Source organism: Rana temporaria, chromosome 4 (assembly GCF_905171775.1).
Source record: "Rana temporaria chromosome 4, aRanTem1.1, whole genome shotgun sequence".
Lineage (NCBI taxonomy): Eukaryota > Metazoa > Chordata > Amphibia > Anura > Ranidae > Rana > Rana temporaria.
Window position 1 is genome coordinate 49,149,776 of NC_053492.1, and position 23,402 is coordinate 49,173,177.

The 23,402-nt window shown below is 40.6% G+C and overlaps 1 protein-coding gene across 3 annotated transcripts in view; it reads right to left on the reverse strand.

The window, feature by feature from the left end:
• Positions 1-247: 247 nt before the first annotated feature.
• The window catches only part of TFAP2D (transcription factor AP-2 delta), a 40,110-nt gene continuing 16,955 nt past the window's right edge, over positions 248-23,402 (reverse strand). For all 3 annotated transcript variants that reach the window (XM_040348370.1, XM_040348371.1, XM_040348372.1), the window contains exons 4-8: positions 16,787-16,952; positions 14,306-14,424; positions 11,317-11,458; positions 7,068-7,181; positions 248-1,004 (exon numbers count right to left, since the gene is read on the reverse strand). In XM_040348370.1, the coding sequence (XP_040204304.1) occupies positions 785-1,004; positions 7,068-7,181; positions 11,317-11,458; positions 14,306-14,424; positions 16,787-16,952 (761 nt within the window). In that variant the 3' untranslated portion in view covers positions 248-784. The remainder of the gene's footprint in view (positions 1,005-7,067; positions 7,182-11,316; positions 11,459-14,305; positions 14,425-16,786; positions 16,953-23,402) is intronic.

Genomic DNA, 23,402 nt, shown 5'->3' on the forward strand with positions numbered 1-23,402 from the left:
ACGAGGCCATACACTTTTTCATTGTGGGTAGCTTTTTTCCTCTTAAAGCAATTAAGTTTAGGACCTTTTATCACTTTTCATGTATCTGTCTCAGCAAGATGGTTAACATAGCATTATGTTAACATTTTATAGACCTATTATAGTAAATTCTGACCTTTAAATCTCATTAAAAGTAATTATCAAATGGGAACAATATTTGAATTCAATATTTGATCATGCTAATTTGAAATAATGAAAATCTAAGGACTTTAATTAAAAAAACACATTTACTTATAAATTTATGAATTAAGACATTTTTTTTTTTCTAATTCAGTGGAGGCTTTTTGTGACATGCAATTTTTTTACAACTAAATCAAAACATTTTTTTTTAACACAATACGATGAACATAAAACATAGTAAATTTGATTGCTTTCAGCTTTATTCTCCTCTGTAAGTTTTTTTTATTTTCTCCATATGGTGCTTTTTCTGCATACCAAAATCAGATAACGTTGAATAAAAACAAGTGAAAAAAAAGTAAATCTTGACCAAAAAAATCTGAAAGTTACATCCGCAGTGAGACCTGTTGGACGTATGAACATCGTTTGCATCATTATATATATTCATTTTTTTTTTCAGAATTTAAAAACAAACTAAAAATGTGAAAAAAGTTTTGTCAAATAACTTTACAGTTCAAGAATAAGTGATTTGGTCCCTTGTATAGTTTAAACTAAAGATATATTTATATGTATATATAAAAGAAAAAAATAATCAGCAGCAAAAAAACTCTGGATATAATTGGGCAGGCTAATCAGTCTTTTCAGTTTTGGCATCTTTGACCACAACATCAGAAGATTTTCGCAAGGGTCCTTTTTCCGAGTTTCCGTTTCCTTGACTGCCTTCTGTAACTCCCCCGGATTTGTTTGTCGTGTGTTTTTCCAAATAATTTAGCATTTCGCTTAAGACTGTTTGGAAAGTGCTAAGAGCTGCGCATATTGCTGGGGTTCCAAAACCATGGGTAATCAAACTAAAATAGAAAAAGCAGATAAAATAAGGTCCATAAGTAAATGTATAAATTAAATTCACAAGACATAGGGCTTTTAAGATGTCAAACAGTACAATAAATGCTGTATTTCTTGTCTTTTATTATTAATTTTATCATTCATTAATCATATTAATAGTTAATATTATAACAAAATACATAATATTAATTATATCATTAATTATTTTTCGCCTTTTTTGTTTTTTAAGCCCGTTGGTTTTCACCAGGCCTCCAAAAAATTGGAGTAAACTGATACTTGTTCCATGGAAATCTCCGGTAAAAAACAAATGATTTTGTTGATTTGAAGAGAAACCAGAGTATATATTTAGTCTTAATAATTAGGGTGCATGTCCAGCCAAAATCTTTTTTGCTTGTGGAGAAGGATTAGCACCCCTGAAGAATCTTCACTGCTCTGTTAGACAGATTTTCCGTCATTTTCTGACCTGATGACAATGGGCCAGATCCACGTAGCGTGGCGCTTCTTTACGTCCGGCGTAGTGTATCTCAGATACACTACACCGCCGTAACTTACAGCGTATTTCCCGTATCCACAAAGAATTTTCGCTGTAAGTTACGGCGGCGTAGTGTAACTGTGTCGGCGTAAGGGCGCGCAATTCAAATGGATGAGATGGGGGCATGTTTTATGTTAATACGTCTTGACCCGACGTAAATGACGTTTTTTCTGAACGGCGCATGCGCCGTCCGTGGGGGTATCCCAGTGCGCATGCTCCAAATTAACCCGCAACATGCCAATGCTTTCGACGTGAACGTCATTCTACGCAAAGCCCTATTCGCGAACGTTTTACACAAATGACGTACACGACGGAAAATTTGGCGCTGGCCCGACGTCCATACTTAACATTGTCTATGTCTCATATAGCAGGGGTAATGTTATGCCGAAAAAAGCCTTACAGAAACGACGTAGAAAAATATGCCGGCCGGACGTACGTTTGTGGATTTGCGTATCTAGCTAATTTGCATACTCGACGCGGAAATCTACGGAAACGCCACCTAGTGGCCAGCGTACATATGCACCTTAGATCCGACGGCGTACTAAGACATATGCCAGTCGGATCTAGCCCAGCTTCAGGCGTATCTTGTTTTGTGGATACAAAACAAAGATACGCCGGAGCAACCTAGCAGTTACGCGGCGTATCAATAGATACGCCAGCGTAACTGCTTCATGGATCTGGCCCAATGTTTTTATTATTTAGGAAGTGAAAGGAAATCTACAACACAGACAGCAAAAAAAAAGCCAACAGGGCTACTAATGCCATATACACGCGATCGTTTTTTCCGATGAAAAAAGTGCGATGGACTTTTTTCATCTGAAAAAACGATCGTGTGTGGGCCCCATCAGACTTTTTTTCATCGGTTTAAAAAACTAGACCATGTTTTCAATTTTTCCAATGGAAAAAAATCCGATGGGAAATTCCGATCGTCTATGTGGAATTCCATCTGAGAAAAAAGCATGCATGCTCAGAATCAAGTCGACGCATGCTCGGAAGCATTGAACTTAATTTTTCTCGGCTCATCGTAGTGTTTTACATCACCGCGTTTTAGACGGTCTGAATTTAGTCTGAGGCCCCGTACACACGACCAGTTTCCTCGGCAGAATTCAGCTTCCGACCGAGTTTCTGGCTGAATTCTGCCGAGAAACCCGGCCGTGTGTACACTTTCGGCCGAGGAAGCCGACGAGGACCTCGGCGAGGAAATAGAGAACATGTTCTCTATTTCCTCGTTGTTCTATGGGAGAACTCGGCCCGCCGAGGTCCTCGGCGGCTCCAGGACTGAACTGGCCGAGGAACTCGATGTGTTTGGCACGTCGAGTTCCTCGGCCGTGTGTACGGGGCCTGACAGTGTGTAGGTAAGACTGATAAAAGTCAGCTTCATCGGAATTCCGACTGAAAATTCCATCAGATTTTATTCCATCGGAAATCCGATCGTGTGTACGCGGAATAACATTTTTATTTCTGTCAGTGTTTCTGTTTGAGATTTTCTTGTCTGGTGAAGCCATTGTCACCAGGAGAGGATTTGAATTAATAAAACCTGCCAGGGGTTTAAATCCTCCCCTACTCTATCCAGAACTGAAAAGAAACATTTTGTCTGGACATATACTTTAAAATTAATATTATCATTAAAACCTTATTTCATTATTTGTGACACAATGATTGATTTATGACAGTACCAGCTTCAAATTGAACAAAATATCATACACAATATCACATTATGTAATCACACAATCATTATTATGCAATCTTATTAATCTGTCATTTTGTCATTATACTACGTGGCTGGAAAGATTACTGTACATCATATTTAACAAAAAAAAAAAGGAAGAGTTTCCTTCACGTTATGATCAGCATCTCTGACATGCCTCCCCCATCATTTTAACAAAGGATTTAAAAACGGGACTATGGTGTCAGCATACAATACCCACAGATGATCTATGCAGATAAATAAACACACCCTTTGAAATTAAATAAAAAAATACAATCTAAAAACTGAAGAAAAACAAAATATGATGTAAAATAAGGTCTTACAGTTAGTGCTTAACAATGCTGTTTACATAAAGTTAGAACGATCAATATCCTTGAAACAACACATGAGATTGCTCCGAAAATCAATTTATTTCTCAGAATTATGCAGTTACTCAACTGGGACCCTCTTTACTTAGAAAAGCTCATTTACCTTGTACATTTCTATTGTGCCAAGAATTTATATTGTATAATTAGAGAACAATGGTGCAAACAAATAAATAAAATACATGTAGAGCTTAGAAGTCAGAATTTTAAATAACAGACTTAGTTGCTAGTGTTATTTAAAGGGTCAGATCACTTCAGTTGCATTATAGTTTTTGTTAGATATTTCTCATATCTCATGAAGGACTTTTGTTGAAATCTGTGTGCTTGATTTCCAGGAGAAGCCAAAGTTCCCTTTCTCCCTGTTAGATTTTCATTTACACTTTGAGGGTAATATTTTGTGCACACCTGATGATCAACCAGCTGTTTGACCAAACGTATGGCACCCCTTAAAATTATGGAGTTCAGGTGCTTCCAGAGAGGGGTATTGTTCATATCAAAGCATACAAAGACATTGTGGACAATCTTCCAACATTGTTTCAACAGTTTAGGAAAGCCTCTTTCTGTCCCAACAGGACTGAAGACATGGTTCAATGAGGTTAGTGTAGAAGAACTTGAGTGGCTTGCACACAGCTCTGACCTCAACCCTATTAAACTCCTTAGGACATGTATAATTAATTGTGAGGCAGGTCTGACTTCACAAATTTTCTTTTGGTTGAATGAGCAAAATTCCCACACACACAATCCAAAATCACATGGAAATCCCTCCCAGAAGATTGAAGGATGTAGAAGTCATAAAGGGGAATTTCATTTTAATGCCCATGGTTTGGTATTGGGATGTCCAATAAGTTGTTATGGTCAGGTGTCCAGAAACCATTGGTCACATAAAGTTACTGGTATTATTAGAAATGCAACATGAATGGGGCCACCTGAGGGGGTTGAGATCACTCATGTCTCAAGGTGGGTTGTTAATGAGGCAAAAAAACAGCAGGGATATCCCTCCTCTGGAGACTCCCAAAAATATTTTAAGTCAATAGGTATGTAAAGACCACTCGTAAAGTATTAAAGTGATATTAAAGGTTCGACTTTTTAAAAAAGCCATACTTACGTCCTCTGTGTAATGTTTTTTGCACAGAGCAGCCCCTATCCTCTTGTTCTCGGGTCCCCCGCTAGTGCTCCTCCCCCTTGACCAGTGCTCCCGATAGCAAACCACTCCCGAGCCCTGTCCCATGACTCAGCCTGCCCCTGCTCTCTCCTCGTTGGCTCACTAACTGTGATTGACAGCAGTGGGAGCCAATGGCTCCCACTGCTGTCTCAGTCAATGAGGTGAGGGAGTCCCAGGACAGCCTAGAATGCATAGAATGCATGAAGGTAAAAAAAAACTTCAGTCTTTGCAACCACTTACATTTTTTGTAGATTAGCTCTTTAAACTTATACAGATTAATGTACTCAGTTATCATTAATTATTTAGCTTGCAAATACTTTCTGGACTGGTCATGCCCCTATTTTGGGTCTGTAGGTCTAATTTACTAAGATTATCAACTAACCTAACAGGTTCTCAATTTCCAGGTATGTAACAGGTAAGCCTCACCCTTATTTACAAAACCCAAATGCAATGGATGCTTAAAATGCTTGCTATAGCCCACAACCCAGAACTGAATTATGCACTTGCCAGTTCTTTAATGAAGAACACATATGACCTTGATTCTAGCACCCTACTTCCAAGCATACATGCCTCAGCTCATTATAACTCAATTTGGTAAAAAGAGAGGAGTGCATCAATCATTTTTTATTTTTTTAACAAAGGCAAGGTAAGCACCTGGTAACCATTTAACAAGGTGCCTGTAGCTCCACCTGCTGGCTGAAAATCATGCATTATTTACAGGAGATCATTTATCTTTATCTGACAATTAAAAAAAAAAATTCTTAGTCCTCGACATAAATAAATGATAAAGGTAAACAAAAAATACACCTAGATTGCAAGGATTATAAAGAAAGTTGCATCTAAGCTACCTCTTTGAAATGCAGAAAGCATATTGGGCAAATGAGAAAGTAAACTTATTTCAAGTAATTTGAGTTGGGGCAGATAAAACTTTTGTGCAGCTGGGCCCTCTGAGAGCTAGGGGCCAATCTATAATACATTTGGGTCATATGGGTGCTGACACCCTTCCCACTGATTTGTGGACCTGTATATAGATTACTTCTATAGTTGTCAATCGATCAAAATATGACTGTGAACCTTTGGGCAAATAAAACAAATTGGTTATTTTATGGTTGGGACAGCTTTCTGTTGACTTTAGATAATGCAGTCATGGTTTTTACATGACACAGCTTTCCACGTATTCCCGCATCAGCTTTCTTGTGGTTCTCGGCATTTGGCTACATGGCATCTTTCAAATGCTGTGATCACGTCACAAGCTGAAACTTTACTTTGGGAGCAGGTGTCTATATAATGCCTACCACTGTCCACTGATTCCATGTCCTGCTCTTCCTGATACCTAAATAGTGAAGAATCTCCACTCAGGGGTAGATGGGGTATCTCCACTGGCATGGGGTAAATGAATAGGGGTGCCAAAACTAGGTCTTGCTAGGGGGCTTCTTTTGCTTTTTGGAAAACTCCTAACAAGACTTGCATCTTGGCTCATGGATCCTCTAATGCTGACAATGATGGGGCAATGTAGGGTGTTTTTAACTTAATTTGTTTTTTTTGTAACAAAAGCAATAACCATTGTTTTTTTTTCTATGACCACTTCTATTATCCAAAACACAATCCAGAAATTTGGCCTTGGTGCCAGTAAGTCAAATTAATGCCAAGGAATCCTCAGCCAAATCTGTTAAAGAGCTGAATTTAAGATATGGGAATTTTTGTAAGAAAAAAAATAGTGTGAAATAATTTTAAAGACTACGTTCAACTTTTAGGAACATGTAAAACATATATTAAAAGGAACATGCTCCTATGCATCCACCGTTAGTGCTCCCCTCTCTGTGACAGTGGGTGGGGGATCCTCAGCCTGCACCCGTTGTCATTTTGTGAAAACAGCACGGCTGTGCAGGGTTCATATTCCTGTGAAAGAAAAAAATTACAAGTACCATTTTCCACCGCGGCAGATGTACTTGTAGTTAGAATGGGCTGTGAGTCCCCTTCTCAGTGTGCTTTATTCAGTCTTCCACTAGCTTTGTAACTAAAAGGTTAAATGGTATATGACAACAAAGCTAGAGGAAGTCTGTGCTAACATTACATCTGTGATCTGCTAAAATTAAATGCACATTTTTTTACCTGCTAAATTACGTGCATTTATTATTTTTGAATGGTGAACACAGCCTTTAAAAGAAAAATTTCAACACTTACATGTATAAAATTTGGTATCACATATTTGTGTCAGTTAGTAGTTTGGCAACATTTGTGTCATAGGAGCACGATAGAAAAATCATAGGAAACCATAATGCCAAATGATAATTTTCTTACCTAAAATGCGTTAAGTGTCTCTGAATGTCAAGGTCTAGGATTGGAGTGGGTCTAGAGGAGCCCAAAGGCGATCTGTCTTGACTTAGAAGATCTTGAAATTCTTTGCAAATTTGCCTTAAAAATAGGACCAAATAAATTATTATTAATATATGTTTTTTTTTTTTTGCAAACAAAACCTTTGGTTAAATTCTAGTGAAGACACCAGGTTTTTCTGAAGATCCCACAAGTTAAATATCTTTGGAATACCTTTGGCTCTCTCATTCATTCCACTTATACATTTCCAAACTCCATCCCAATTTAGAAGACCATCAACCCACACTCTCATAATCTCTATCCTTCACTACAATAATATTCTCCAATACAGAATACTACTAAAAAGACTCCCATATCTACAATGTATCATAAATGCTGCTGCAAGACTTAAAGTGGAGGTTCACCCAAAAAAAACTATTTTTAACATTAGATTGGGCCTAATTACGGGAAGCAGAATCGGGTGTTTTGTTTAAAATCAATGCAGTACTTACCGTTTTACAGATAGATGTTCTCCGCCGCTTCCGGGTATGGGCTGCGGGACTGGGCGTTCCAATTTGATTGACAGCCTTCCGACCGTCGCATACAGCGCGTCACCAGTTTCCGTTAAGTAGCCGAACGTCGGTGCGCAGGCGCCGTATAGAGCCGCACCGCCGTTCGGCAACTCGTGACGCGCTGTATGCGACCGTCGGAAGGCTGTCAATCAAATAGGAACGCCCAGTCCCGAAGACCATACCCAGAAGCGGCGGAGAACATCTATCTGTAAAATGGTAAGTACTGCATTGATTTTAAACAAAACACCCGATTCTGCTTCCCGTAATTAGGCCCAATCTGCCGTTAAATTTTTTTTTCGGGTGGACTCCCGCTTTAAGCCCCGTACACACGATCCGAAAATCGTACGAAAAATGCCGCTTTCGAAACGATCGTACGATAATCGGATCGTTAGTACAGAGCTTTCGAGAGCCGATCAGAACAGTTCATCCGATTTTATTCTATCGGACATGCATGGAATTTTCTTTTAGTACGATGCCAGATCGTACGATTTTCATTTAATCAGTACAGCTGTCATTCGAAAATGCAATACAAATGCATTACAACACATGACATCACTTCTGATTTTTTATTCTGCCGTACAAGAATTTTCGTGACTTTAGTAAACTCATCAGATTCTACGTGAGATTAGCATACAAAAAAAAACGGACGATCATTCGTCCGATAATCGGATCGTGTGTACCGGGCATTAAAGAAGAATTCAAGGATATTTTATACAAAGTAACATTCATCCAGCTTGGACCAATGTAATTATACATATACAGACATACCCCACTTTTAAGTACACAATGGGGTTTACTTACTAAAGCTGAAAAGCACAAAATTAGGCTCACGTCTGCATAAAAAACAATACGCTTCCAGGTTTTATTACCAGGCTTATTTGAACAAACTGGGATTAGAAGCTCATTGGTTTATATGCAGAAGTGAGCTTTATTTTGTGCTTTCTAGATTTAGTAAATAAACCTCATTGTGTGCTTAAAAGTGGGGTATGCCGATGCCCGGGAAGCTGGAAATCACTGAAGAAGATACCGGTACTCCAGTGATCTCCACTTGCTTCTGAGTACAACACTGAGCCACTATCTATCAATACTATCAATAGCAGGCTTTCCCATAAGATCTTTTTGCCAGATCCTGAGTGAGTGAGTGAAAAACTTATATAGCACTACACATGCGAACTGAATCGCCTCTGGGTGCTTGTTTGACCATTTCTCCTTTGAGCTCAGAAGAGGTGGGTTTTGAGCTTTCTCCTAAAGGCCAAGTGGTTCTCCTCCAACCGAATGGAGGTTGGTAAAGTGTTCCAAAGTTGAGGGCCTTGGACAGCAAATCTTCTTTCTCCTTTGGACTTGTATCTGGTTTTGGGGATTTGGAGTAGATTTTGGTTGGAGGATCGCAACACGCGATTGGAGTTGTAGGCCTTTATTTTTTCGCATATTGGGGGGCATTTCCCCAAATACATTTATGCGTTAGACAGAGTGCTTTGAAAGTGATTCTGTCTTTCACTGGTAGCCAGTGAAGGCTTCTCAGTGATGGGGAGATTGATTCCCATGTTTTTTTCCCAGTCACCAGTCGCACGGCCGTATTCTGGACGACCTGCAGGCGAGTGATTTGGTACTTTGGGAGTCCGAGTTAGAGGGCATTTGCATAGTCCAGCCTGGGGTTAACAATTGTTCCCACCACGACTGCTATGTCCTCTTTAGGTATAAATGGAATAAGTCTGCGTAGTAGGTGCAGCAGATGGTGCGATCCGCTGACTACTGACCCTATTTGTGCATCCATAGTCATGTAGGTGTCGAAGAAAACTCAGAGACTTTTGACTTTGGTGCTAGGGGTGATGATTTTTCCTAGAATGGGCGGGGGTGTCCAGGTTGTTACTAGTTGATTCTTCCGATTGGCGTGAAACAGGAGAAGTTCTGTTTTCGAACCGTTGAGTTTGAGATAACTCTTTGTCATCCAGTTCTCTATCAAAGAGAGACATTTCTCTAGATTGAGATGATGATTCTTTTTGTTGCAGATGCGGAAATACAATTGTGTATCATCCGCATAAGAGTGGTAGAGCAGCTTTTGGCTGCTGATGATTTCAAAAAGAGGGCGGAGATAGATATTAAAAAGCATCGGCGACAGGGGGGATCCTTGAGGGACTCCGCATGAGACCGTGCGTTTTTCTGAAGTGAACGGACCCAGTTTCACTACTTGTGATCGGTTTCCTTACCAGCCTGAGAAATAAATTAAGTTTACTGTTTGCCATGTTAATGTTTAACTGAAGTCACAGAAATAGATATACAGTCAGGCAGACACCAGAATTAAAACTCCCAACATGTAATAAAAACGGAGTGACTGCCCAGGTGCTGTAAACAGGCAGTGTTGTGCTGGGAAAGACAAATGACCATAGTCAATGTTAGAGGTCAGTCAGCCACAGCTTAAGGAACACCTGGAAATCTCTAAAGGAACCCTAAGGTTCCATGGAACCCTGGATAACAATGGCTGCTCTAAATAATCTGGGGCCAACTTCTACTTATTCGGGGGTAAGGGGGTACTACATGTGTCCTATAGCTGGCTCTGCCAAGTGATATTGGCCTTGGAACCATGCAGACACCCTCAAATTAAAGGGCAGTCAGCCACAGCTCAAGGAACTCTTTGTAATCTCCAAAGGAACCCTAAGGTTCCATAGAACCCTGGTTGAGATTGAGAATGGCTGCTCTACACAAACTTGTTCAGGGGTAGGGGAGTGCTACATTTATTTTTAATTTTACCTGTATTTTCTCTGACCTATCTCTGTATTTACCATACCAAAACACTTAACTATCTGCTTTGACATTTGCCAAAATGAGCACTAAGGGGTTGATTTACTAAAACTGAAAATCTGGCACAACTGTGCCAATCAGCTTCTAACTTCAGCTTGTTCAGTTAAGCTTTGACAATAAAAACCTGGAAGCTGAGTTTCTATGCAGAACTGCACAAGATTTTGTACTCTACAATTTTAGTAAATCAACACCAATGCATACAATTGTTTCATTTTTTCTCAACAAAGTAGAATTTATAGTGAAAGTTTTTTTTTTTTTGTTTTATTAACATATTTCATATTGATTATTTGCCCACAGGTCATCTTTATGAAGGAGCTATATCTTCACCTTGACTGCGAGGCCTTGAGATGTTAGTTCATTGTATTTCAGTCCCTGGAGCCGTGGCAGTTATTTATAAGAATGATCTTTGCAATGCTGTAAGTGATTTCTGCTCAACACAATCTCTCCCTATGTAAAGCTCCATGGTTGGACTCATGAGAAATTAGTGAAGTATTTTACCACTGTAGTCCAACATTACATTGCTAGTCTAGATGTAAGATGATGTTTGTTCTTTAGAACACAACAAAAAGTATTTTTTCCATATCTGGCACACATGTGTAAACTTTATAGTGCTTAATATGATCTAGTGTGCAAATGCACGGAAGGCACGGTTTAGTACCGCAAAGGAGCTACTTTGAATAAACTTTTTCTTTTACAATAAAAAAGATCTATCATTATAACAGATTAAAGTGATTTTAAAGCCTGGACATTTTTTTTACTTTAATGCATTCTCTGCATTAACGTTATAAAAAGTCCTAATGTTTGTATGTATGGCTGATTTTTAACTGGTACACAAATATATTTACAATGTGGGAACTTTTGCTTACTTTGTGGCAAGTATCATCTTTTTCCTTGCTGTTTGCTCTTTCTGTTCCATGTGCTGTCTTGCCAAGTGTTCTCCTACTGCCTTTGCTGGAAACTCTGTTTCACAAGTATACCCGAAATCTCTGGCCAAATGCAATGCCTCTCCTGTAAAAAGAACAAAAATAACTAGTGTCAACATAAGACACGAACGTAAGAATGAACATCCACCATCCAGATGAGTTTTTATTATATGTCATTACAGTAAAAATAATAATTTGATGATGGGATGTGGGGTTCTAGCACCTTGCACCTCTGGACTCCTTTACATTACACAGCACCCTGTAACCCTTTACATTACATAGCACCGCACCTCTGGACCCTTTTGCATTGCACAGCACCCTGTACCTCTGGGCCCCTTTACATTACACAGCACCCTGCACCTCTGGACCCTTTACATTACACAGCACCCTGCACCTCTGGGCCCCTTTACATTACACAGCACCCTGTACCTCTGGACCCCTTTACATTACACAACACCCTGCACCTCTGGACCCCTTTACATTACACAACACCCTGCACCTCTGGACCCCTTTACATTACACAGCACCTTGGCCGGTATGCCCTATGGCCAGTCCGGGCCTGGGTGTGCTGGAGGGTCTATTGATGCTGGCTGCTAAGGGATCTATTGTTGTTGGAGAGGGTCTTTTTTTGCATGATGATCTATTGTTGCTGGTTTGCTTGGGGGAGGGAGTTTATGTTGCTGGGGGGGGGGGGCAATTTTTGCTGTAAGGGATCCGCTGTTGAGGCAGGAGTCTATTGATGCTGGCTGCTGGGAGATCTGTTGTTGGTGCTCAAGGTCTATTGTTACTGGGGTGGTATTTTTTTTTGCAGGTGGGATTTATTGTTGCTGGGGTGAGTCTATCGCTGCTGGCTTTGCAGGATCTATTTTACTGCTTTTCTTGTTATTAACAAATTCCATACAAACTACTTAGTACCACAAAATTATACTTGGCCCTGTATTCTCTAAAAGGGGTGGTACTGAGATGTGGGTGGAGTCAAGAAACGGTGCTTAGAGATGGGTAGGGGGCGGAGACAAGAATCAACTCAGAAAGGGGGAGTTCCTGCACCTATTCTCTGGGGGGAAAAAAACATGCACAGATGTAAAAACACGAGAAAATCCTCTAAACTCATTAGATAAAACTTACAAATTGTTTAGGTATCATTAGCTACAGCTGCATATCCATGTGCAATGTCTGCATATCCATGTGCAATGAGCAGCATTTGACAGGTGGTGAGAAGGTGTTATCGCCTCCTTACTGCTATCATGGCCTCAGAATTGTGCACGGTTATGGCACAGCTCCATTTAATTCAGTGGGCAAGTTTGCAGAGCTTGTCCAAATAATGCGGTGTCCACAAAGCAAAGCATTGCGGCCACATAATTTGAACAGACCCATGCAGTTGTTATTTTACAGTGCGGGTGGGTGGACAAACCACGGTTCAACTTCTGTTTTTACCACCCCGTAACCTCCCATCTGAAAGAGACCTATTTTATGAGCAGTTGAACCTATTATTGCTAGCAACAGGTGTTTGTTTTCTATATGTTTTTGACCTTCCCAGATCCAAAATTAATACTGAGCAGCATGGTTGAAAGGTTGAAGGTTTTTACCTTTATGCATTCCATGCACAAGGGTAAAAAAACCTTCAGTGTGCAGCTCCCTTCATAGCCCCTCCGTGATACTCAGATGAGCCCTATCTCGAACCATCAATGTGTACAGGAGCTTTGGTTGTCCCGTGTCTCTCTCCCCTCATTGGCTGAGACACAGCAGTGGGAGCCATGAGCTCCCACTGCTGTCAATTACAGCCAGTGGACCAATGAACAGAGAGCAGGGCTGAGTCACGGCTCTATGGGGTTGATTTACTAAAACTGGAGAGTGCAAAATCTGGTGCAGCTCTCCATTGAAACCAATCAGCTTCCAGGTTTTATTGTCAAAGCCTAATTGGACAAGCTGAAGTTGGAAGCTGTTTGGCTACCATGCACAGCTGCACCATATTTTGCATTCTCCAGCTTTAGTCAATAAACCCCTATGTGTCTTATGAATGCATAGAGTGGGGCTCAGAAGCGAAACCGCACCAGTGCCCCATCACAAGTGGCTTGGTATTGGGGGGAACTGGATAAGGGGGAGGAGCCAGGAGCACCCTTTGGGTGATCCAAGAAGAGGATCGAAGCTGCTCTGTGCAAAACCATAAGCAGGAGTGGGTACCTATCAAAACTAGGTATCCGTTCCTCCACAAAAAAAAATATAACTTGCTAAATGTGGCAGAGGGTGGGGGGGGGGGGCGGGGGATGAAGTTCCGCTTTAATAATTTGAAGGGCTATCCAAATACTTTTAGCCATAGTCCATTATAAATAATAGAGAGTTTTTACAAATAAACACATATTGAAAAATGATTTCCAATACGCTGTCCCTTTTACATATATATCTAAAAAAAAAAACAATACTCTACATTCTCTTTAACAAACCACCAACCCATCAACTCCACAACAAAGACTAAGTGTAAAATATACTGGGCAATTTTAGCAAACAACGGAAAAAAAAGCACCTACATCAAAATAAACATTGCAGGTTTTTGGCCAGGAAAACATAAGACAACTGCATTGTATGAAGAAGAGTTATTAGAAGTATTTGAAAGATCTCCTAGGGCCTCAGAAGAAAGCTATTGCTTGATTTGATCAGTGCATCCAAACATTCAAGGGAATAAAGGAAAGTGGATTGTAATACCCGTTATGTGAGGCTCTACTTTCATCTGCTCTGACTGTAAGCACTACTCCATTTCAGGTGCTTTATCCTCTCGTACGCTATGTGACTTCATCTAAAATGATCAAAGGCGAGCGAGCTACCTCCCTCACATGTCAAGGTATTGAACAACTGGAAGGATTTGCAATAGTCTTATAATTACTGGACAGTGCGGTAAAAGTTAATCCAGGTAACAATGGAGGGATGAGACACTCACCTTCTACCAAGGATGTCAGCAGGGTTACATTGGCAGCTTTCCTTCTGCCAGCAGGTAAATTAAGACCCAGCCTGTCCAGCTTCTCTCTCAAACAGCGACCACCGTTTTTGGACTTTGCCCTGTGGTGAAAACAAAAAAATAAATATTCATTTAGCAAGTGACAGAGAGTTCCTGCCTTAATATTATTGAATGAAGAATGGGGGCTAAATGCCAAACTCCCATATCATGATAAAACTTTATTCACCCAGTGATCAGTCTCTACCACATTGAGTTACTTTCTCTGAGAACAAGTGTACCCATTGGAGATCCCCTGTCCCTTTGTGGCAACCAAAACAATTCTGGATTACCCTTACCCATCATTTTCAATCTCAGTGACAATGGCCAGAAGGACCAGTAGGGAGGGTGAATCTATCCACTGGAGACAGCTATAAAAAAAATCGGCTTGACTGCTGCAACACTTCTATATAAAATAAAATCAAAAGTCCCTAAAGCCTTTTCAAAAAGTTCCTCTTCCCAGTTTTTACAGCTTTTAAAGCCCTGATGAAGGAGGGCTTTACCCACCCTTGAAACATGCTGGCGTAAAATCTTGTGTCACCCTTACTGAGGAGTAAGGACCAATATATTTTGATTTCTTGACATCTGGCTACTATTCACTTTGTGTTTCCCTACGGTATTCAAAATGTGAAAAAACGTTTTGCCTACATAAACACATGAACTACAGTTAGGTGAACACTTGGATTACATTTGTTAGGAAATGTTGTTTAACCACTTAAGACCCGGACCTTTAGGCAGGTAAAGGACCTGGCCAGTTTTTGCGATTCGGCACTGCGTCGCTTTAACTGACAATTGCGCGGTCGTGCCACGTGGCTCCCCAACAAAATTGGCGTCCTTTTTTTCCCACAAATAGAGCTTTCTTTTGGTGGTATTTAAACACCTCTGCGGTTTTTATTTTTTGCGCTATAAACAAAAATAAAGTGACAATTTTGAAAAAAATGCAATATTTTTTACTTTTTGTTATAATAAATATCCCACAAAAATATAAAAAAAAAATGTTTTCCTCAGTTTAGGCCGATACGTATTCTTCTACCTTTTTTAGGTAAAAAAATCGCAATAAGCGTTTATCGATTGGTTTGCGCAAAATTTATAGCGTTTACAAAATAGGGGATAGTTTTATTGCATTTTTATAAAAAAATATTTTTTTACTACTAATGGCGGCGATCAGCGATTTTTTTCATGACTGGGACATTATGGCGGACACATCGGACAATTTTGACACATTTTTGGGACCATTGTAATTTTCACACCTTGGAGAGAAGAAGGGGGGGAAAAAATGCTTGCACATGATTGGATGTTGGATATCAGCAGCGCTCCTCCTCATTTATGAAGCTGTGACAACTGTACTTGCAAAGTGCACAGTCTATTTGCCTTTATCTATATCACCGATCTCCAAACTTTCTAAAGAAAGGGCCAGTTTGCTGTCCTTCAGACCTTAGGGGTCCGGACGTTGGTGTCAGTGGGAGGAATAATGCCCAGTGTGTATCATTGAGAGCAATAGTACCCCCTTGTGTCAGTGGGAGGAATCGAGTCCCGTCATTGGCATCAGTAGGAAGCATAATGTCCCAACATTGGTATCAGTGGGAGGAATTATGCCCCATCGTTGGTGTCAGTTTTTGGAATAGTATCTTATATCAGTGAGAGGAACATTGTCCCAAGGGCCGGATAAAGACAAGCAAAGAGCCGCATCTGGCCCTCGGGCTGCAGTTTGGAGAACACTGACCTATATGAATCAGGACCTCCTTCCTCCTAATGATGGTACCTCCAGTGATAACTAAAGATCTACATAGCGAAATCAGGAACTCCATCCTCTTGCTGGTGATCCCTATAGTGATAACTAAAGTTCTATACAGAGGAATAGGACCTCCTTTCTGATAGTGATTTTACTAGTAATAGCTAAAGATCTAAACATCAAAATCTAAAGATCTGCTGGTAATCCCTCTAGTGATAATTAAAGATCTACATAGAGAAATTAGGACCTACTTCCTCCTGCTAGTGATCCCTCTAGTGATAATTAAAGATCTAAACATAGGAACCATGATCTCCTTCCTTCTGCTGGTAATCCCTCTAGTGATAATTAAAGATCTATATAGAGCAATTAGGACCTACTTCCTCCTGCTAGTGATCCCTCTGGTGATAACTAAAGATCTCTATAGAGTAACAAGGACCTCCTTCCTGCTGCTGGTGACCCCGCTAGTGAAACAATCCTATAATTCTGTTCACTTTTCCCACTTCTTGCCGATCACTTCCTGTTTTGGTAGCCTCCTAAGAAGCGAGGGTTACAGAAAGTAGCTAAACATTACAAAGGTTCTGAAGCTTCTCCAGCTTGTACAAGGCAATAAAAAAAAGGTTTTGGTTGGAATAGACCTAAAATGTAAAAGTCAATAAACAAAACAAATGAACTACTAGAAACTGATCACACTTTACCTTCGTAATATTCCTCCCAGCAGAGACGCATTGAGGCATTCTGGTGGAGACAACCGCCTTTTCACCTCCGCTATAGTGACCTTGTATTTAGATGTGGAACTTAGTAAAGACAGCCGACCAGGAACAGAACAGAAGAGATCTGTGGGATTTACTACACAGGCACCACCTAAACAATCCAGAATGAGAATGATAGAGGTCAATAAATAAATATACAGTAAGGTGTTTTTACAAGAAATTCTACCTATGTACCATAAAAGAACATGCAGAAAAAATGGATCTCCAGTATTCTTATTACCCAGATAGAAAGAGACTTACTGCACTCAAAGTGTAGCCTTTTTGGTGACTTATAATGCACCCTTAGGGGCAGATCCACAAAAGAATTACGCCGGCCTATATATTGATACACCGTGTAATTTTAAATTTCCTGCGTCGTATCTTTGTTTTGTATCTACAAAACATGATACGACTGCATCTCGGATCGATCCGACAGGTGTACATCTTAGTACGCCGTCGGATCGTAGATGCATTTTTCCGCCGGCCGCTAGGTGGCGTTTCCGTCGAATTCCGCGTCGAGTATGCAAATTAGCTATTTCCGGCGATCCACGAACGTACGTCCGGCCAGCGCATTTTTTTACGTCGTTTGCGTTCGACTTTTTCCGGCGTATAGTTACCCCTGCTATTATGAGGCATACTCAATGTTAAGTATGGCAATCGTTCCCGCGTTGAATTTTGAATTTTTTACGTAGTTTGCGTAAGTCGTTCGCGAATAGGGATTTGCGTAGAATGACGTCACCGTCGGAAGCATTGGCTTGTTCCGGTTTAATTTAGAGCATGCGCACTGGGATACCCCCACGGACGGCGCATGCGGCGTTAAAAAAAAACGTTGTTTACATCGGGTCACAACGTATTTACATAAAACACGCCCCCATCACAGCCATTTGAATTCCGCGCCCTTACGCCGCCAAAGATACACTACGCCGCCGTAACTTACGGCGCAAATTCTTTGAGGATTCGAAAAAAAAAAGTTACGGCGGCGTAGTGTATCTTAGATATGCTACGCCCGGTGGAATAATGCTCCGATCTACGTGGATCTGCCCCTCAGTCTGCAGCAGTAAGTTATACAGTACAAAGTAGGGACTAGCACACAACTTTCCCTATTTAAATCTTAATCCCTTTATCTTTCTTTCCCTCATGATTGTTACTCAGGAGTAAGTTTGAAAATGCAATTTTTTTTTGAAGTAACATTACCACTACTAACCAACAAAATGGCCCCTGTCCCCATCTATGAATGGCCTTCACAGCAAGGAGCACATGGAAGGGCAATGCATGCCTGACAAAACCAGAGAAAATTCCCAGCTCAACTGGTTGATGAGTTGAGCTGGGAATTTTCTCTGGTTTTGTCTTACGTTACCACTACTGTTTGAAAAAAGGGCAACACAATAATATCCAAGCTTGAGCTTAACATAGTTAAAATAGATCTAAACCCAAACACTAAATTTCATATAACTTTTGACATTAGTATTTACTAAAACTGGAGAGTGTTAAATCTGGCATGGCTGTACATGGTAGCCAATCAGCTTCTAACTTCAGCTTGTTCAATTTAGCTTTGAAGAAAAAATAAAGTCTGATTGGTTTTTATGCAGAACTGCACCAGTTTTTGTACTCTCCAGTTTTAGTAAATCAACCCTTAAAGTGGAACTTTAGTCAGAAAATTAAGTCCTGCTAGATCACCTCAGGCTGACCCCTTTTGCAGGTATAGCTATATATAAAACATTAAAAATAAGTGTATATACTTTCTAAATACAGTAATACACTGGCTCTCATGCTGCACATGCTCAGTTGCCTACCCACTGAATTTGCTCACTGGCTATCCCACCATGTCCTCTTCCTCCTCCATCCCATGCCCTCCTCCTCCAGTCCCATCTACCCCATCCCATGGTCTCTTCTTCCAGTCTCATCTCCTCCCTCCCATATCCTCCTCCTCCTCCATAACATGCCCTCCTGCTCCTGTCCCATCTCCTCCATCCCATGTCCCCTTTCTCCTCCTCCAGACCCAACTCCTCCATACCAGGAAAATACACGTAAACGGTTCTAGTAAATGCAGCCAGGTGTGACAGGGAGGCTGCACAGGTCCCCTGAAGCTACGCCACAATCCGGTCTAAATAGTGTGTCCAGGTTTTAGATGGACTGAAGCCCAGACGCATGATTCAAAACCCAGACTGTCTGGGCAAATCCTTTACAGGTGGCAACCCTGGTGTCACCTCATACACCGAGAGCAGCCAGCGCAGCCCCCAGCCAATGCATAGAAGAGAAGAACAGTGTTGGGCATCAAAACACAATACAGTAGGGCTGCAACATTGGGCCCGTGGGTGCACCATAATACAATGTAGGTAAACAGCAGATTGTGGCCCCCAGGGACCCAAAACATAAATGCAGCACAGTGTGGTCCCTGGCGCTCCAGCATACTATCAAAGAGAGGCAGCAGAATGTGCCCCCCCCCCCCCACAAACAATATAAAAGAGCAGAAAGGTGTGGCCCCTGGGGGCCCCATAAGCTGCCTAAACCAAAACACATACTTCCCATCCCTGTGTGGCCTCCAGGTCCTCTCCTCACACAGCCAGCATATCAGTCTCACCTGGATGAACTGTATGGTGAGCGCAAACTTACGTCTCCAGCATGGTGCCCTCCCTCCCACCATCCACACTGGAGCCTTACTAACTGAGCAGAGCCGTTCTGGAGTCAGGGCCTCACTGTGAGCAGGAGAACAGGGGAGGGTGGTGCCTACAGCTGTGTGTGAGTGCTACTGGCAGGACCGCCCATATAGTGGCAGTCTGCCAGGGAATGGCAGAGCAACTGAATGGGATTGTGAGGATAGGTGGCAACCTTACCCTGGTTGGGGCCCCTCAGGACGCCAGAGCCCCTACATGGGTATGGGCTGTCCCCCCCTAATGGTGGCTCTCTGAGTTCTGAGATCCCCACATCATGCATCCCCAAAAGCTTTGTGCCAGTCCACCGAAAATGCACATGCGCCATGGCATGCCCTCAGGGGGCCAGCTGTCTCTTCCTGATTCTTGCAGCCAACACCCCGATGATGTGCCACGTTGCAGTCATGTCATAAGGGGGCCGGCTGCACGAATCAGGAAAAGACAGCCAGCTCCTGATGATGTCAGGGAGGAAGACGGTGGTGCAGGATATGGTGTGCAGCAGCTGAGCAGCGGATCACTACAGAATGCTGCTGGATTCACTGCGCGTATGATTTTTTAGATGCCACTGCAAAAAAAGGAAGGAGGGACTAAGAAAGAAAAATACGGGGGGAGAGTGAAGAAGTTTCTTATTAAGATTCATGTTTGATGAGGGTTGTGAGATAGATTGATTGATTGATGGATAGATAGTGCTTGGTACGGTTTATGAGATAGATAGATTTTTACAATATATTGGTCGGTGTAGGATGATCACCTTGCATTATATTTATATTTAGGCCTCCATAATGCCTTGTGACGTGAAATTTAAATGAGTCTGGGTCTGTATCTCTTTATTCTCTCATTGACTTTGAGGCTGACTATACACTATATATTTTTAATGTACATGAATGACAATTGCTCTCTGAAATAAGTCATGAACAAGCCCACAAAAGGATCCTGCTGCTAACAACAATCGTATCGCTGAAGGCTACGTCTTTGCTTCAGCCCAACGCTGCCTGTATTCCTGGAGAAATATATTATTTACACTCACATCTATGGAAAAATATGCTTGCTCTTTCATATGAGGTGGCCTTTTACATTGTAATAACAGGATATCAGCAGCACAAGAACACAAACTGGGGTGTTAGACTACACAATTAGGACAATTCCAACGTTGGAATGTCCATCAGAGGTCATTACAGCAACATAATGGCAAGCTACAATGGATTTATGAACACGTTTGCACATAAATGTCTTCAGTTATTACTGAAAAGCATCATCTCATAAGGATTCTTTTAGGATCCAATTGATTTACAGATACCTAAAGAGGTAAATTTTTTGGGGGGGAGGGAGCAGGTGCCGAGTTTAGACAGGTACCTGCTCCCACTTTCGCTCGGATCGTCTAGGTGATCTAAGTGGAAGATCTGCTTTCCCACTCCCTCCTCGCAGTCTTCTGGAACGTGTCACAGGTCCCAGAAGACTGTGGGACCTTTCAAAAAACATATCCTATAAAAAAAAAAGCTTGCCCATGTGCAGTACGCAGCCAGCTTTAAACCTAAAGCCATATAGCTGGCTGCCCACAGTTAAAATTCTGGTGCCGTGGACCCGAATACTAGTGAAAAACTAGCCCGGGAGAGGATGGTGCTGGATCCCTGGACAGGTAAGTGTCCTTTATTAAAAGTCAGCAGCTACAGAATTTGTAGCTGCTACACAATACACAAGGCCAAGGTACAATGGGTACTAGTGCATCTCAGTTCCTGATATATGAGAACTCTCAAACACAGAAATTGCCCCTGGGACTTTAAAGGAGTTGTACCCCAAAACAGCAAATAACAGCATTCTTAAAAGTAATTAATTTTATTCAAATACAGAATGAAAATTTTATAAAAAGTACTGTACCTAACATACAGCATATAAATGATGAATAGTTATATGATAACATATATGCATATAGAAATAGCCAGTTGATATCCTAACACTCAACGAGTTTCATGAAGCAACATTCACTTCTTCAGGAGATAGTAATATTTAGTAGGATATCTGTAGAGAAACCACATATACATCCACGGCTTTGAAGTGATTTACTGGGCTTTCAGCCATAACCCCAGTATTTTATTTTTCAGCCAGTTCTCACAAAAGCAATCTCAGTGGCTGATTAGCCGCTGGATCAGTTTTAGAAGCAGCGGAAGGGGTCACTCCCCCCCCACCGCAGCTCGTCTGTGTTTCTCGGCCTTACCAGGAGACCAGGAAATTATCTGATTGCACGCCTGGCCTATGGTCTAGGACAGGTATCTCTAAACTACGGCCCTCCAGCTGTTGTGGAACTACATGTCCCATGAGGCATTGCAAACTCTGACATGACCAGGCATGATGGGAATTGTAGTTCCTGAACAACTGAAGGGCCGTAGTTTGGAGACCCCTGGTCTAGGAGGACAACACCATGACCCCACTTCCGATCTAGGGTGGAAGTGAACAGATTTTTTTTAAAGCATAAGATCAATATTTGTTTTTTAATCGTTTGGTTTAAAGTTACAGGAGAGACCCCAGATCTCTCCGTAAAGAGGACCTGTCACCCCTTATTTCTATTACAAAAGAAATGTTTACATTCCTTGTAAAAGGATTAAAAGTGATCAAAAAAATAAATAAATAAATGAATAAAGGGACAGTGTAAAAAAATAAACAAATAATACGATTATTTTTTTAAAGCATCCCAGTCCCTCTGTGCTTACATGCATAAGATAACTCATACGTAAGTACATGCATATTTAGAGCAATAGCAATAATTGCAATTTTAAGTATCGTAGTTTTTCCCCATTCCACGAGCTTGCACAATTTTAAAGTGTGACATGTTAGGCAGCTATTTACTCAATGTTTACTCAATAATCTCTCATATTTTACCAAACAATTGGTATATATTGTGTTTTTTTTTTTAATTGTGCATTTTTTCCCAAAAAAGTGCGTGTGAAATAAAAAATGTCAACATTTGCCATTTTATTATCTAGGGTCTCTGCTAAAACAAAAAAAAATATATAATGTTTTGGGTTCTAAGTAATTTTCTAGCCAAAAAATGCAGAATTTTACTGCTCCTTAGGTGGTTTAAGCCATAATAAAAAAAAAAAAACATATTATTGATGTGGTTTCTCTACAGATATCCTACCAAATTATACTATATCCTGAAGAAGTGAATGTTGCTTCATGAAATGCATTGAGTTTTAGGATATCAACTGGATATTTCTATAAGCATATATGTTATCATACAACTATTCATGATTTTTTGATATATTTCATGTAATTGTAATATCATTTTAATCAAGTATTTGAATAAAAAAGGTTACATTTTATGAATGCTGTCATTTGCTGCTTTTTGGCACAACTCCTTTAAAGACCCATGGGCAATTTCTGTGTTTGAGATTTGTAGCTGCTGACTTATTTTTATTATCATTTTTTTTTTTTACAGAGTGGACATCCTCTTTAAAAGATCTCCACAATGGAGATAAAAAGTTTGGAATTTAGAGAATGTGTAAACCCTAATAGTTAATGCAAAAAGGTAAAAGTACACAAACCACAGGATGGGCTATGGGTGTCCTAAAATAGTACAGTGCCACGTCCTAAACTGTAATAGGAGAATTTGTTGTTGGAGGAAAAAGTGGACTTTCTAGGCACTAATCGTTGACACAGAATACATTTTTATTATTGCAATCCCAAAAGGGCTATTGAATCAACATTACAGTGGACATTTGTAAAAATACATTAAAAACAAGAAAATATGTATCACAAAAAACTTGTAATAATTTTACAAAACAATAATATCAAAACCAATACTGGCCCAATGGAGACATCAACGATTGTTGATGGCTAATGTATGTATTGGTAAATTTTCACATAAGCTCTACATGTTTCGCAGTTGAGTGCTTCTTCAGGAGCTATAGATTTTT